The following is a 16,755-nucleotide window of genomic DNA, read 5'->3' on the forward strand; positions in this document are numbered from 1 at the left end:
TAAATAACCCTTTATAGCAGAGCATGCGTAGCTTTAAAAATCAACATAACTGTTTCCTAAAATTACTGTATTAGTTAATAGGAATTTTGAGACAGCTCTGTGTGAGTGTCCTAAAAAACATTTGTTTAGAGGTTCCCAAGTTACTGAAAATGCTTCATTGAATTAATGTTAAATGGTGTCTTACACATTCTTTTGATTGAATTAGTCATATTGAAGTAATTCACACTCGAAGATTGAAATATCTGTTGATTGTGTGCCTTCAGTGGGTCATTGCTCGAGAGCGGTTTCAGCAAGCTGCAGATCTGATTGATGCTGAGCAGAGAATGAAGAAATCCATGTGGGGTCAGTTCTGGTCTGCTCACCAGAGATTTTTCAAATACTTGTGCATAGCGTCCAAAGTTAAAAGAGTTGTGCAACTAGCTCGAGAAGAAATCAAGAATGGAAAAGTAAGTTGGAGAATGCATTAACAGATGTGTCTTTGGTTTTGTGTTTTAGTCTTTTGGGTGTTGAGGTTTTCTACTTATAAAAGCCTTTGTTTCTAAAGGATAGTTGTAAGAGTATTAACAGTGAGACTTTAAAAAATACATTTTTACGACAATAAAAGCAATATGTATTTATAAAGAATTTGGATAGCTCAAAAAGGTGGTATAAACAAATAAACATCACTATAACTTGGCTGTCCATAGATGTAACCACTGATATCATGGATATGTAATACTGCAAAGGTTTTTCGTTTTTGGCGAATATATATCTACTTAAAGCACAAAAAACTGGAGCAGGGGCTTCAGTAGTGTTCACTGCTGTAATACTATCACCTGGCTAAGTGTTTTACATATAGCGCATTTCAAATATGCAAAATAAAGACATTGGTACACATGTACAAAATGGGTAATTCTTGTTTGAAATCTTTTAATTTATTTATTTTTGACCATGCTGTGTGTTTGTTGCTGCATGGGCTTTTCTCTGATTGCAGTACTTGGGCTTCTCATTGCCGTGACTTCTCTTGTTATGGAGCATGGACTCTAGGGCATGTGGGTTTCAGTAGTTGTGGCTCAAGGGCTTAGTTGCTCTGTGGCATGTGGAATCCTCCCGGATCAGGGATAGAACCCATGTCTGCTACATTGTCAAGTGGATTCTTTACCACTGAGCTACCAGGGAAGCCTTGAAATCTTTTTTTAAAACTAAATGTGTAAAATATGTTGTAAGAAACCACATACATATTTTTATTTATAATTAATAACATTCTTTCTTTTCCTCCAGTGTGTTGTAATTGGTCTGCAGTCTACGGGAGAAGCTAGAACATTAGAAGCCTTGGAAGAGGGCGGGGGAGAATTGAATGATTTTGTTTCAACTGCCAAGTAATGTTTATAGTTTTGAGTCTTTACTAAGATTAGTTTAAATGTTAGCATTTCCTGGAGACAAAATTTTTGCCTTTTAAATTTAAGTTTTTCTGATCTGAGTTTTCATAATCCTGTGTATCCATAGCAATATATCTATTGAAAAACAGTAACATAGAAATACTGAAATGTTAAGTATTTTAACATTGTATGTCCAGTGTTTGGACTAATGGAAGGGCTTGATTTCTGTTTTGTACATCTTGGAATTCTGACAGCTTGGTTTAAGTTTCAGTTTTGTCTTTGCTCTGTGTGTTTGAAAGCACAAATACACAAAGCTGTATAATAATGGTTTCGTTTGTCCCAGTTTATTATGCTTTCATGTCAGCATTGCAGATAATTCTTGAAAAGTCAAAAGAATTTTAAGAAAGGCTTTAGACGTTACTTTTTGCTTTGTGTAACCAAACAATTCCAACTCTGGGAGTAAAACTAGTAAAATAACTTTTGCCACCATGATATCTTTTGCCTTAGGGGATACATGCAAGTGGCTCCTTTTAAGACATAATTTAAAACTCCTTTAAATTCAGAGCATGCACCTGCTAATCTGTATCTTGCCTAGTACTGCCTCGGAGATGATAGGTACTACATGGCTAGTGCAGCAGTTGACATGGCTATTCCAGTATGAGATGACCGTCAAGTATGAAATATGCACCAAGTTTCAAAGACTTAAGGAAATAGAATGTAAAACATTTCATTGTGACATTTTATAGTGACAGGTTGTTTTCTGTAACTTTTTAATGTAGCTCCTGAAAGTGAAAGTCGCTCAGTCCTGTTCGACTCTTTGTGACCCCATGGACTGTACAGTCCATGGAATTCTCTAGACCGGAATACTGGAGTGGGTAGCCTTTCTGTTCTCCAGGGGATCTTCCCAACCCAGGGAACGAACCCAGATCTCCTGCAGTACAGGCATGCAGGCACATTCTTTGCCAGCTGAGCCAAGAAGGGAACCCACGAATACTGGAGTGGATAGCCTATCCCTTCTCCAGCGGATCTTCCTGACCCAGTAATCGAACTGGGGTCTCCTGCATTGCAGGCGGATTTTTTACCAACTGAGGTATCAGGGAAGCCCTAATGCAGCTTCTTTGCTAAGTCGCTTCAGTCGTGTCCGACTCTGTGCGACCCCATAGACGGCAGCCCACTAGGCTCCTCTGTCCCTGGGATCCTCCAGGCAAGAATACTGGAGTGGGTTGCCATTTCCTTCTCCAGTGCATAAAAGTGAAAAGTGAAGTCGCTCAGTCGTGCCAGACTCTTAGCAACCCCATGGACTGCAGCCTACCGGGCTCCTCTGTCCATGGGATTTTCCAGGCAAGAGTACTGGAGTGGGGTGCCATTGCCTTCTCCTAATGCAGCTTCTAGAAAGTGTAAAAGTTGTGCTTGGTTTGCATTACATTTCAGTTGGATAGTCTTGCCTAGAATACTGAAATTCTTCTGACCTGGATTATCAGTATCTTATAAGATTGAATAAACTATTTTTTTGTTTTTGTTTTTCAGTAAGACATAGATTTAATTATTTTAACTCTTTCACATACCTGAAAATGGAAATACATGTGAAATAAATTGGTTAAAGGATTGTTAAAGTCCTTTATATTCAGAGTCCAGCTGTTCTGAGTCACCTTTTGACTCAGTCCCTTATGTTCCGTTTTTCCACATGGAGTCCTCCTGTGCTGCAGCATTTCTGAAAAAGAAACCATTGGTGCTGAGTTCCTAAGCTGGCTTTATTATGTGAAGCTAACCAACTTGTGGTATCCAATTTGGAGATGCTGCTAATAAAGTGTACTTATTTTAAGCAAATACTTTCAGTAATATTTTATATATAATAATTTTGCATACTGAGCCACTGACTATCACTTTTTTATCTCTCGTACGAACAGAGGAGTGTTACAGTCACTCATTGAAAAACACTTCCCTGCTCCGGATAGAAAAAAGCTTTATAGTTTGCTGGGAATTGATTTGACAGCTCCAAGTAACAGCAGTTCACCAAGAGATAGTCCTTGTAAGGAAAATAAAACAAAGAAGCGGAAAGGTGAGTACTTTCCTTTAAATGGTGCTAGAAGTAATATAAACTTGAGCATTTTGATGTAAGCTGTATTTTGGGTGTGTACTGCCTTCAAAAGACGCTTACTCCTTGGAAGGAAAGTTATGACCAACCTAGACAGCATATTAAAAAGCAGACACATTACTTTGTCAGCAAAGTTCCGTCTAGTCAAGGCTATGGTTTTTCCAGTGGTCATGTATGGATGTGAGAGTTGGACTATAAAGAAAGCTGAGCGCTGAAGAATTGATGCTTTTGAACTGTGGTGTTGGAGAAGACTCTTGAGAGTCCCTTGGGTTGCAAGGAGATCCAACCAGTCCATCCTAAAGGAGATCAGTCCTAGGTGTTCATTGGAAGGACTGATGCTGAAGCTGAAACTCCAATACTTTGACCACCTGATGTGAAGAGCTGACTCATTTGAAAAGACCCTGATGCTGGGAAAGATTGAAGGCTGGAGGAGAAGGGGACAACAGAGAATGAGATGGTTGGATGGCATCACCGATGCAATGGACATGACTTTGAGTCATGGTGATGGACAGGGAGGCCTGGCATGCTGTGGTTCATGGGGTCCCAAAGACTCAGACATGACTGAGCGACTGAACTGAACTGCCTTCCTTAAATTGGATCATGTAGTGTTTGGTTTGTTTTTAAAGGAAGTGTCTTTTATTTATTTGACTGCGAGTCTTGTGGGATCTGAGTTCCCTGACCAGGGATTGAATCTGGGGTCAAAAAGCACGGAGTCCTAACCAGTGGACCACCAGGGAATTCCCATGGCCCATGTCATTTTGAATGCACAAGTAATCCCCATTTTATATTGGGGCTTTAATAGTTTGGTGCTAGGCACTGTGTTGAGCACTGCCCACACATAGTCTTGTTTAACTGCAAGGGATCCATATGAAAGGCTTTATTTTTTCAGTTTTAATAGACAGGAAATTAAGGCACAGAAAGAGGTCAGGCGATATCCTTAGGTTCACACCACTACTGGTTGATAAATGGGGAACCAAAATCTGGACCTTTCTGTTGTTGATGCTGTGTGTGTGGGTGTGTGAGAGTATGTGTGTGCATGCATGCGTGCTCAGTCTCTTCAGTCGTGTCCGATTCTTTGCAACCCTGTGGACTGTAACCTGCCAGGCTCCCCTTTCCATGGGGATTCTCCCGACAGGAATACTGGAGTGGGTTGCCATGCCTTCCTCCAGGGCATCTTCCTGACCCAGGAATCAAACCCACGTCTCCTGCATTGCAGGCAGATTCTTTACCCACTGAGCCACCTGGGAAGCCTGTGTGTTTATATAGTCTTCTTTAAAGAGACTTTTGTTAGTTTATTACTGAATTACTAGGCATACACTTATTTATGTTTGTTAGACATTTTATAAAAATTGCAAAGTTGGATTTGTGTTTAGGTGCTTACTAAACTCTTTGCCTGGATAAGGCAGTGGCACCCCACTCCAGTACTGTTGCCTGGAAAATCCCATGGATGGAGGAGCCTGGTAGGCTGCAGTCCATGGGGTTGCTAAGAGTTGGACACGACTGAGCAACTTCACTTTCACTTTTCATGCATTGGAGAAGGAAATGGCAACCCTCTCCAGTGTTCTTACCTGGAGAATCCCAGGGACGGGGGAGCCTGGTGGGCTGCTGTCTATGGGGTTGCACAGAGTCGGACATGACTGAAGCGACTTAGCAAGCTCTTTGCCTTTTAGAAGTTAACATCTCAGGCTCTCTCCAAAATGCTGATAAGAACATACATGATGCTGTGTGTTCTAAATACAGTGCCTGACACTTTAAATTTTCATCTGTTGCAAGAAATGCTTTTTCCCTTATATTTTTAATATGCCTGAAAGCAGGTTAGGTATTATAACTGGCATTATTTTTTATTTTGGTGACACAAAAAGTAATGCTGTGACCTAGAGTCAGTGACCTGTTAGAGTGGTCAGTGGATGGCCATGTTTCCCTTTTCTAAATTATCTTCTCACCATTTCGTTGGTATGTGAACCTTTTTAATGTTCTTCTCAGTTTTGATTAGTTTACTCTAGATATCTTCTATGAATTTCCAGTAAGATAATTCAGATTAGCACCTTGTTTAACTTTTAAAAATGCAGTTTTGTAGATTTTTGGGGTAGTATTCCATAAAGTATTTAAGTAGTTTAAAAACCTGTAATTATTAGGCCTTGTCTCTCAACCTGATACACACATTCTGACAATGCCAGAGATTGTTTCATCTTTGTTGTCCTGAATTTTAAAACTTGTGCGTTTGAAGGCTGTCTTGAGTTAATATTTATTATGTACATAATTTCTCCTAAAAATAATTATATATAACCTGATTTTTTACAGGAGTCCAAAAGGCTATACTTGTTCATTGTTTTTGTATGCTGCTGCTGCTGCTTGGTTGATTCAGTCATGTTTGACTCTGTGCAACCCTGTGGACTGCAGCCTGCCAGGCTTCTGTCCATGGCATTCTCTAGGCAAGAGTAGTAGAATGGTGTGCCTTCCCCTCTTCCTTGTTCTTATATACTTATGCAAATACTTTTCTTCTGTAGTTTTCTTTTGAATTAGTTAACTGTACTTATGAACTAAATATAATTTCCTAACTTTTACCACAGTGCATTTTGACTCTCTTGTTTGGGTTTTGTGGGCAGGTGAAGAAATAACTCGAGAAGCCAAAAAAGCACGAAAAATAGGTGGCCTTACTGGTAGCAGTTCTGATGATAGTGGAAGTGAATCTGATGCCTCTGATAATGAAGAAAGTGACTATGAGAGCTCTAAAAACATGAGTTCTGGAGATGATGATGATTTCAACCCATTCAGAGATGAGTCTAGTGAGGATGATGAAGATGGTAAGTTCTTTAATATTTTAAATATAAACTAAAGGGTCCTTAATTCTGTGTATTTGAAATGGGATATTGTACTAAAACCTTTTCTTTTCCTGTAAAAATTATCAGACAGATTCTAATCTTTGCTTTGTGGGAGCTCCAAGCTTGTCTGTCTTCTGGCAGTTGAGCTCATTTATGAAAGGTCATGATGTCAATTTTGTTCAATTATGTTTAACCTCAAACCATGGCATTTACCTCATGGTGTATGGATGTACTGGACTGCTATAGTTGGTGGTGGTTTACAAGTTGTCGGTCCACAATACAAAAAAACTCAATGGTGGTTTCCTTTGAAAATTCCGTACCTGCGTTAACAGATGATTTATGTCTTTCCTTAACTTTCAGATCCCTGGTTAATCAGAAAAGATCATAAGAAAAACAAAGATAAAAAAAAAAGGAAAAGTATAGATCCAGATTCTATTCAAAGTGCCTTATTAGCGTCAGGTCTTGGATCAAAACGACCTAGTTTTTCTTCTACACCAGTTATTTCACCTGCTCCTAACAGTGCACCAGGTAACCACCTGGATGTTTGCTTTGTCTGTGAAATGTACTTTCAAACAAAACAAATATTTAAACTGTGTACTGATTTTTAACACATGTACTTTATCTAGCTAACAGTAACACCAACAGCAACAGTAGCCTTATAACAAGTCAAGATGCCGTGGAAAGGGCCCAACAGATGAAGAAAGACCTACTTGATAAACTAGAAAAATTAGCTGAAGACCTCCCTCCTAATACCCTGGATGAACTTATTGATGAACTTGGTGGCCCTGAAAATGTTGCTGAGGTAAATATGACTTGAACACCGTTGATTCTGTCCTAGGTAATTTTTTTTTTTTTTTGTCACTTACAAACCCTTTAGAATGAATAATATATTGTTTCCTCATAAAATTATCTAACATCCTCTCTGAGATCTGAGAACCCTGTTCTACTCTAGTTGTCATCCTAGAGCAAGTGAGTTCCTTCCCCTAGTGTCTTGAGTATCTGCCCCAAGACTCAGATCTGTGTTATTGCCCCTGTCACACACAGCCTTTGTTGTCATTGCCACATGTTGGTTTTCTCCACTGAATCTGGACTTTTCAGAACCAGGCTTTATGTCGCAGTGTTTCATCTCCCCCGCCCGGCTCCTGGTGCGGGAGAGGATGCACAGTGCACGTTGGCTTCCTTCTCCCTTTCACCTCCACCATGTTTCTCTAGTGGGAGTCCTAAACTTCCTGCACCATACTCAGATACCTTAACTGTAAGCAACATTGTTTGACTTTGCAGATGACTGGCCGCAAGGGGAGGGTCGTAAGCAATGATGACGGAAGCATATCTTATGAGTCAAGATCTGAACTTGATGTTCCTGTGGAAATACTAAATATTACAGAAAAACAAAGATTTATGGATGGAGATAAGGTATGTTTTTCTAGGATGCGTTTTGGTGAAAAGAATTATGCCCGTAAATTTCAGTTAATCTTTAGGTTTTTTTCTTTTAATAAAAATCATGTATGTTGAATGTTCTTTTTTTTTTAAACTAATAGTAATTACTGAACATTTTACATGTTTTCATTATTTTCTTGTAAGTTGAATGCAGTAAGGGTCATGCACAGAATAAGATGCCGCTCTTTTGGGGCCTTTAAAAGTCTTTAATCAGAATATTAATATGTTCTTTCAGGTCATATTAGTGGTCATATATCTAATGCTTACTTGAGTGTCAGTATAATCTTGAATCTAGAGATATATTTAAGCATGCCTAGATTACTAGGATTCTTTAGTTTTGCTGTTTCTTATCCTGCTCTGCTGTGTTCTATTAGGATGATTTACTCTGAATGAATGTACACTTGCTTATTTAATGACTGCAGAGGTTGTGGTTGCCTTCAGAGGCCCTTTCTGTATGCTCTTATTGTTAAGTAAACTTCATGAATTGTAAGAGTCTCAGATCAGTTCTTCCTCCATCTAGTTGGAATTGCTCATTAAGCGTTTGCTGATGAGTTTGCTAAAAAATAGGTAGGTGTAACACTTCAGCCTCATTCTTTAATCTGAAAGGGGTAGAATAAAATCTTATATCTTTATCCACATTTTGCTCTGTATTTAAAAAATTCTTTTACTTCTGCAAGTGGAAAACAGATGATAGTTATTACCGTTATCAAAGTTATCTTTTAAGTGTATTTAAAGCTCTTGTTCCGGAGAAGGCAATGGCAACCCACTCCAGTACTCTTGCCTGGAGAATCCCATGGACGGAGGAGCCTGTTAGGCTACAGTCCATGGGGTCGCTAAGAGTCTGACAGGACTGAGCGACTTCATTTTCACTTTTCGCTTTCATACACTGGAGACGGAATGGCAACCCACTCTAGTGTTCTTGCCTAGGGAAATCCCAGGGACAGAGGAGCCTGTTGGGTTGCCGTCTTTGGGGTCGCACAGCATCTGACACGACTTAGCAGCAGCAGCAGCAAAGCTCTTGTTACGTATTTTAAAGACTGTAGGTAGAGGTATCAATTATTTTATTTATTTGTTTCACTAGTAATTTAGGCCCATATCCATTAGGAATTATGTATTAGTTGGGATCACGTTTGGCTGTTAAGTGACAGAAAACCCACTATCACAATGACTTAAAGTGGAAGTTCATTTTTCACATGTAGAAATTTTGTTAGGTCAGCACTGACATGACCCCTTGAAGACTAGGTCTCTTCTGTCTTGATACTTTATATGCAGACTTGGATTTCCAGGTTAACCTCCATATTCCATGACAGCTATTTCACATTCAGTCATTACTGAATGTGTTTCAGCCAGCAGAGAGGAAAAAAGAGGAAGACATATCTTCAATTAGGGACATTTCCTGGACATTGTCCATGTGACCTGCTGGGTTGAGTGTGCCCACACTTAGCTGTAAGGGAGACTGGAAATGTAGTCTTGATTTTGAGTGTTCTTGTAACCATGCACAGCTAAAATGAAGGGTTCTATAATTTATGGAGAATACGTAGTGGTGGATGTTTTCCTGCTTGTCTTTGTGCAAAAGTGATCTTTTATTTTTTCTCCTTACTCTTGATACAGAATATTGCTATCATCTCAGAAGCTGCCAGCTCAGGTATTTCATTACAAGCGGATAGAAGGGCTAAAAATCAAAGGCGAAGAGTTCATATGACTCTGGAGTTACCATGGAGTGCTGATAGAGCAATTCAGCAATTTGGTAAATCCTGCACTGAATTTCATTTCATTGGGGAAAATACTTTAATATTGGACATAGTAAAACTTGACGCGTGTGTCGGTTTTGGAGATACTTAGGTATTGCATGTACCTTAAAGAATAGAGTACATCATGAATGTATTTTCTTAGTCATAAAAGCTGTAAAAGACCTGAAGTAGGGCTTTCTGGCTTTATATTCAAGAATGGGGCTCCTTAGGAATATCCTTCTTGCAGACCTCTGGGGATGTATATTACCTGTGTCAGCAGCTGCCACTTGATGTCCTTTTCAACCCCCAGTGGCTTGAGTGAGGGCACATTGCTCCTCCCTTCCCCTCCATCTTCATGTCCCATGACCTGGCAATTAAAAAAAAAAAGGAAAAGAAAAATTTAAAAAAATTTTTCTTTGAGAATCCAGAGCAGCTGTGCATCAGCAACATTGTGGTCATCCAAACTGGGGTAGCACTTAAGCGATTATCACTTAACAGTTTTATGGGAGTTTTTGTTCTCTTGCAATGAGGAGTGTTACTCTGAATACAAATGTTGTTCAAGTCATTGTTTGCAATTTTTTCCTTTTTGGGGAATTGGGGTGATTACATTCTTTACTTTTTCAGGATACCAGCTTACTCTTAAGTGCTAGGAATAGATCTCATAACACTAGTACTGAGCAAACACAATCAGTGATTTTTTTTTTTAATGTCGTTACAGGACGAACTCATAGATCAAATCAAGTTACCGCTCCTGAATATGTCTTTCTGATTTCTGAATTGGCAGGAGAACAAAGATTTGCATCTATTGTTGCTAAAAGACTTGAGAGTTTGGTAAGTTTTTTAGTTACATAGATGTGTGTAAAAAATGGTGTATGTTACTTGTCTTCTCTGCTTTGATTGGAAATTTTATGTTTGGATAGGGCGCACTTACACATGGAGACAGAAGAGCAACAGAATCTAGAGATCTGAGCCGGTTCAACTTCGATAATAAGGTACATTTCAGCTGTCAGTATCCCTGAGAAATTGTGGCAGTGTATGGTGTCTATGAGGAACAGAAAGGTCAAGTGGTTACTGTTTAAAACTTTTAAGTTGCCTCCTCTTACGATTTTGCTGTAAAATCATGGCTTCCTGCAAGATGGAAAGCAATTAGGTCTTCGGTGATCAAATGTGCTGTATAATGATCTCTTGCTGTGGGAAAAGAGGATTATAAGAAATACTTGTGGATGAATCAAGTAGGAGTTCCCAGTAGTAAAGAAAGTTGTTTATTTATTGAATGCCTGCTGTGTGCAAAGGTGTGAATGAGGCACTAGGCTATGTAAAGTTTACATAAAGGTAATTGAGTCCTGCTATTTTTTACTGTTTGATACAATAGTAGTTTTTATAGCATTCATTTGGTCATGTAATTGAAGAGTATCCAAATGCTGAAACTGGTTAAATGTCTTTGCTTTTTTATTGCAGTATGGAAGAAATGCTTTAGAAATTGTCATGAAATCCATTGTAAACCTAGATTCTCCTATGGTATCACCACCTCCAGACTATCCTGGAGAATTCTTTAAAGGTAACTCTTAAAAATAATCATAAAAAAGGAAAATGAGTACTGACAAGCCTCACCTTTTAGAAGGTACTAAAACCCATTCTAAGAGGTGCTGTTGCTTTCATACATAAAATGTATGAAATTTAGAAATTGATGGTTATCAGACACCTAAATTGACCTCTTACAATAAGCAGTAGATTTACTAAATTTCATTCAGGTAAAGTGACTTTACTCTTGAGTTTATTGCATGTTGTATAACTTTAGATTACTAGAGGAAAAATAGTTTTGTTAGATTAATTGAAGATGACTATGTCAAATAACTTTTTGCATTTAATTTTAAGTATCTGGGTAAATCTGTGAAGGTTAGTGGGGAATGTAAATATTGATAAAATTGGCCATATATTAATAGTTGTTAAAACTGGATAATGGGTACATGTGGGTTCATAGAATATTCTCTCTTTACATTTGTGTATATTTGGAAATTTTTATATTAAAGAAGTCCTAAATAGTGCTACAGAAATTCTTAGATGTGTAGATTTTACCCCATTAATATTAGTAGGCTGAGAGATTTCAGTAGTTCAGGAAACTGAAAGTATTTTGGAGAATAAATAGATGTAAGATACTTGAAACATTGTCATTATTAAGTTAGCGTTTTTTACTAGGAAGTCCTTTCCAGTTGAACTGGTATTTACTGTTGGTAGTAGTCCATATTGACACAGCTGGCAGGGCTGTTTATAACCATTGATGGCATTTAACAAAACAAAAACCTATAAAACCTTAGCCCTGTTCTTTTTCTCCCTCTCCCTTTCCTTCTTTTCTTTTTGTCTGGTCATTGGAGGGATTGTCAAAACGACTCACCGATTTAGTTCTAGTTCTGAAATAGTGCATGTTATTTATTCATTGTCAGTAATGAAAACTAATCCGAAAGTAAATAATGAGGAGCCAATACTCTGTTTAACTACCTGCCCACTTCCACTCTCATCTGGTAAGGTTACAAATGTTGACAGTTTGAACAGGAGCAGACTAACAAATCCTTGTCCGTGTTTGTCTAAACACAGAGCTTTTTAAAAACATACTACTTGAAACGTACTTTTCTCAGTATATCACCGACATACATCTCTCATAAGTCATTAGCTATAGCATGAACACGTTTTTAACAATTGTGTAATATTCTCCATCTAGCTTATGTAACAGTTCTTCAGTTATTCCTTTATTGATATTCAAGTAGTTTTAATTTTTTTTGCATCACAAAGTGCTGGAATTATAACGGCTACTCTTCTATTCAGAAGAATTCCTTCTATTCATGTAATTTCTTCATAGAATGGGTTCCTAAAATGAGGACTTTTTGCATTGGAGCTCTTTGGCTACAGAGTTGTCATGTCACTTGCAGAATCTAAACATTTTAAGCATGTAGCAGTCTAGCTAACTAAATAAACATGTAAATAGGATATAATTATGTTTCTTATTTCCCTTTTCTCTTTCTTAAACCCGTATTCAGTAAGTCTGGGTTGGGCCTGGAGACCATTATTTTTTTTTTTTAATTTTATAAATCATCCTCTTAGTAACATAATTCAGAACATGTTGACCGTTAACACTTGTTGCTTATCTTTTGCATCTCCTTGTCAATACTGATAGGTAATGTTTGAAAAGGAAACATGATTATTTCCTTATTTACACAGTTATTTAATCACTATCCTGCTGTGTATTCAAAATTCAAAATTGATTCTGTGAGCAGAGCAGCTTTGTAGCCTAGAATCTCCACTGCCAAAGATTGTTGTTGGAAAGATAAGACATCTTAGTGAAAACAGTATGTATAATGTGAAGTTAGAGTTCTAGGATTTTGAAGTGCCTAAAGATCTTTAGGGTCTGTGCGTTCCTTTTAATTCAGCTAATAGGAATTATGGAAGATAAGTATGCTAAAACTTGATCTGGTTTAATTAGTTAGGTAACAGCTCATTGAGTCATTTGAGCTGTAACATTTTTTATAAATTTGTTTTATTTTAGATGTTCGACAAGGACTGATAGGAGTTGGTCTAATAAATGTAGAAGATCGTTCAGGAATTCTTACTCTAGATAAAGGTAATAATATGAGTTTCATATATGTACATAACTGTTGCTGTATCATTACAGCCCATTTTGTTGTTTGTTTTTGTCAATTTGAAGGGGAAGTTTCAAGTCTGTTGGTCTGTCTCTCAGTACTTAGTGTTCACAAAGCATTCCTGCTACTGTGTTTATTCAAAAAATTAGACCTCTATTCTCCTCTCTCTTGTATCAGCAGTTCTCAAACTAGGTTGCAGGTATGAGCAACTGTTGAGCTTTTTGAAAGTACTTAAGCCAGGCCAGGAGCTCAGGCAGTGGTCATTTTCCAGAGCTCTAGGGCATTCTACTTGTGCAGCAAAAGTTGAGCTTCACTGACTTGTGGCACTTAATAACTTTACAAGTTATGACTTAATGTTGGAAAGCATTCTTATGTGCTAAATTGTATTCATATTTTCAGTAAGTGAAGTTGAAGATGCAAAAATCTAATTTGGCAAACATCTTTTGACCACACAGTATAGCTGTACTAATAGCTAGAGATAGAAGCGGTCAAAGTATAGGCCTGTTCTGGAAACAGTACAAGAATTGTGAGGGAAGACTTTGGAGACGAAAGTGAGACTTGAACTAGGCTGAGATGAATAAACTTGTTAAACTGCCATTTGAATGCCTTAAATCGTTCATAAAATTTTGTCATTGCAGATTATAACAACATAGGAAAATTCTTAAACAGAATTTTGGGCATGGAAGTGCATCAACAGAATGCACTATTTCAGTATTTCGCAGACACACTTACTGCAGTCGTTCAAAATGCCAAAAAAAATGGAAGATACGATATGGGAATCTTAGGTAAGTTGGGAAGTTTTTAAAATGTCATGTGTATTCCTGATGAAAAATTATTTTATACTTATATGTTGCTTTTTCTTATTCAAGATCTTGGTTCTGGGGATGAAAAAGTGAGGAAAAGTGATGTTAAGAAGTTTCTGACTCCAGGATATTCAACATCTGGCCATGTAGAATTATACACAGTACGTCTGTAAAATGTGCACATTCAAGTATAGTGTGCTTTTCTGATAGACATCCTAAGAAGTGAGTTTAATTTAAATTTCATTACTATTTTTTTTTACAGATAAGTGTGGAGAGGGGAATGTCCTGGGAGGAAGCTACCAAGATTTGGGCTGAGCTGACAGGACCAGATGATGGCTTTTATTTGTCATTGCAAGTAAGACTTGTTTCCTTTAAATCTTAATTGTTAAGATAATGTGTTTTCATTGCCATCATTGTAATTATGTTTGCTTTGTACTGATTTTCCACCTGTATTTAGCTTTTTCTATTATGATAATTTATCATTGTAAGCGTGATACATTTTTAATAGTTTTTGAGGAGTATTATTAAATGCAAGTTTTAAATTATTACATATTTGAGGACTTCCCTGGCAGTCCAGTGGTTAAGACTCCATGTTTCCACTGCAGGGGGCATGGGTTCTGTCCTTGGTCAAGAAACAGATTCTCCTTACCACTCAGCATGGCCCCCCAAAATTGCATATTCTTAGTAAATTGAACTCCCCCCCCCCCATAGTATAGTGTGACCTTCTCTAGTCATACTAATGCTTTATGTCTTCAGGATTCAGTTTTCAGTTGCTAATGTAATAACTACTGTCATTAGTTTAGTACTTGCATGTGGACAAAGCTCAGGGGAGAGAGAATATGGTGTACATAATTTACATTCAGACGTACACACGTACACACACAGACGAGTGCATATTTATTTGTCCTGATTAAAACTGTGGAATTTTAGTTTCACCTTTTCTCTGATACTTTGGTCTTCTTTCTTCCACACCAATAATCCTTGTGCTTCAGGGCACATAGGATGATAAAATCTTATGGGCACTCTACCCCAATATTCCTGAAAATACTTTTTATTTTATTTATTTTATTTTATTTTATTTTTAAACTTTACAATATTGTATTGGTTCTGCCATACATCGAAATGAATCTGCCACAGGCATACACGTGTTCCCCATCCTGAACCCTCCTCTCTCCTCCCTCCCCATACCATCCCTCTGGGTCGTCCCAGTGCACCAGCCCCAAGCATCCAGTATCGTGCATCGAACCTGGACTGGCGTGAAAATACTTTTTAAAAATAACTTGTTTGCATATACCTTCCCCCATTCTATTTTAAAAATAGTTATACTATTTCTGCATGTTGGCATCTGACAATGATATAGTATACTCTTCTTTTAACCCTTAATTAATCTTAGTTCTATAGATAATGACAGTTTTACCAGACATGAAGTCTATTATTTCACATTTTCTTTTCTTGAATATCTTAAAAGATGGTACTATGTACTCTTCTGAGATAGAGTTGCTGTCAGAGTTTGATAGTGTTCTAATTTCCTTTCCCTGTTTGTATTTAATTGTTCTTTGGTGCCTGTATGTATAAAGGATTCTTTAAAGTTTGGTAATTTTATTAGAGTTTATCTTCTGTTAGTCATTCTTGGTCAGTATTCTCAGGCAGGTGGTATGCTCTTTTAATATGTAGTTTCAGATCTTTATTTTAGAAAGTTTCTGAATTATTTGTATTTGTAAAATTTTTAGTATTTTCTTGAATTTCTCCATTACTAGGACTCCTCTTACCACACTTTAGATCTTTACTTTGCCTTTTATATTTATTTTCTCTTGAATTCTTTTTAATCTTTATTTCTTTTTCTTTAACAGCTTTATTGAGATATAATTCACATACTGTACAGTTCACTCACTTAAGTGTATAATTTAATGATTTCTGGCATATTACAGAATTTTTTAAAGTTAGGGTAAAATACATAACTTGCCGTTTTATCCATTTTAAAGTGTACGATTTAGTGGCATTGATTATATTCACAGTACTGTCCAGCCATCACCATTACACAACTCCCCCAGCCTCTGATAACCTCTCATCTCTTTTCTGTCTATAAATTTGCATATCTTGGTACCTCATATAAATGGACTCATGCAACATATGACATTTGTGTGTGGCTTCTTTCACTCAGCATATTGTTTTCAAGGTTCATCCATGTTGTGACCTGTGTCAGTTCTTTATTCCTTTTTGTGAGTCTTCTCTAGCACCATAGTTCAAAAGCATCCATTCTTCTGCGCTCAGCTTTCCTAATAGTCCAACTCTCACATCCACACATGACCACTGGAAAAACCATAGCCTTGACTAGACGGACCTTTGTTGGCAAAGTAATGTCTCTGCTTTTGAATATGCTATTTAGGTTGGTCATAACTTTCTTTCCAGGAGTAAGCATCTTAAAATTTCATGGCTGCAATCACCATCTGCAGTGATCGTGGAGTCCGGAAAAACAAAGTCAGCCACTGTTTCCACTGTTTCCCCATCTACTTGCCATGAAGTGATGGGACCGGATGCCATGATCTTAGTTTTCTGAATGTTGAGCTTTAAGCCAACTTTTTCACTTTTCTCTTTCACTTTCATCAAGGGGCTCTTTAGTTCTTCTTCACTTTCTGCCATAAGGGTGGTGTCATCTGCATATCTGAGGTTATTGATATTTCTCCTAGCAGTCTTGATTCCAGCTTGGACTTCCTCCAGCCCAGCATTTCTCATGATGTACTCTGCATATAAGTTAAATAAGTAGGGTTAGACTCTAAAGAAAGCTGTGTGCAGAAGAATTGATACTTTTGAACTGTGGTGTTGGAGAAGACTCTTGAGAGTCCCTTGGACTGTAAGGAGATCCAGCCAGTCCAGCCTA

At 37.6% G+C, this 16,755-nt stretch overlaps 1 protein-coding gene across 4 annotated transcripts in view; it reads left to right on the top strand.

Annotated features, from left to right (window-relative positions):
• The window catches only part of SBNO1 (strawberry notch homolog 1), a 57,080-nt gene that overhangs the window by 27,354 nt on the left and 12,971 nt on the right, over positions 1–16,755 (top strand). For all 4 annotated transcript variants that reach the window (XM_002694566.7, XM_005217972.5, XM_010814004.4 and 1 more), the window contains 15 exons: positions 264–446; positions 1,261–1,358; positions 3,266–3,417; positions 6,060–6,257; positions 6,636–6,803; positions 6,902–7,077; positions 7,557–7,688; positions 9,324–9,459; positions 10,161–10,273; positions 10,363–10,434; positions 10,901–11,000; positions 12,981–13,055; positions 13,713–13,859; positions 13,944–14,038; positions 14,140–14,232. In XM_002694566.7, coding sequence (XP_002694612.2) covers positions 264–446; positions 1,261–1,358; positions 3,266–3,417; positions 6,060–6,257; positions 6,636–6,803; positions 6,902–7,077; positions 7,557–7,688; positions 9,324–9,459; positions 10,161–10,273; positions 10,363–10,434; positions 10,901–11,000; positions 12,981–13,055; positions 13,713–13,859; positions 13,944–14,038; positions 14,140–14,232 — 1,938 coding nt within the window. The remainder of the gene's footprint in view (positions 1–263; positions 447–1,260; positions 1,359–3,265; positions 3,418–6,059; positions 6,258–6,635; positions 6,804–6,901; positions 7,078–7,556; positions 7,689–9,323; positions 9,460–10,160; positions 10,274–10,362; positions 10,435–10,900; positions 11,001–12,980; positions 13,056–13,712; positions 13,860–13,943; positions 14,039–14,139; positions 14,233–16,755) is intronic.

Source organism: Bos taurus, chromosome 17, assembly GCF_002263795.3.
Source record: "Bos taurus isolate L1 Dominette 01449 registration number 42190680 breed Hereford chromosome 17, ARS-UCD2.0, whole genome shotgun sequence".
Classification (NCBI taxonomy): domain Eukaryota; kingdom Metazoa; phylum Chordata; class Mammalia; order Artiodactyla; family Bovidae; genus Bos; species Bos taurus.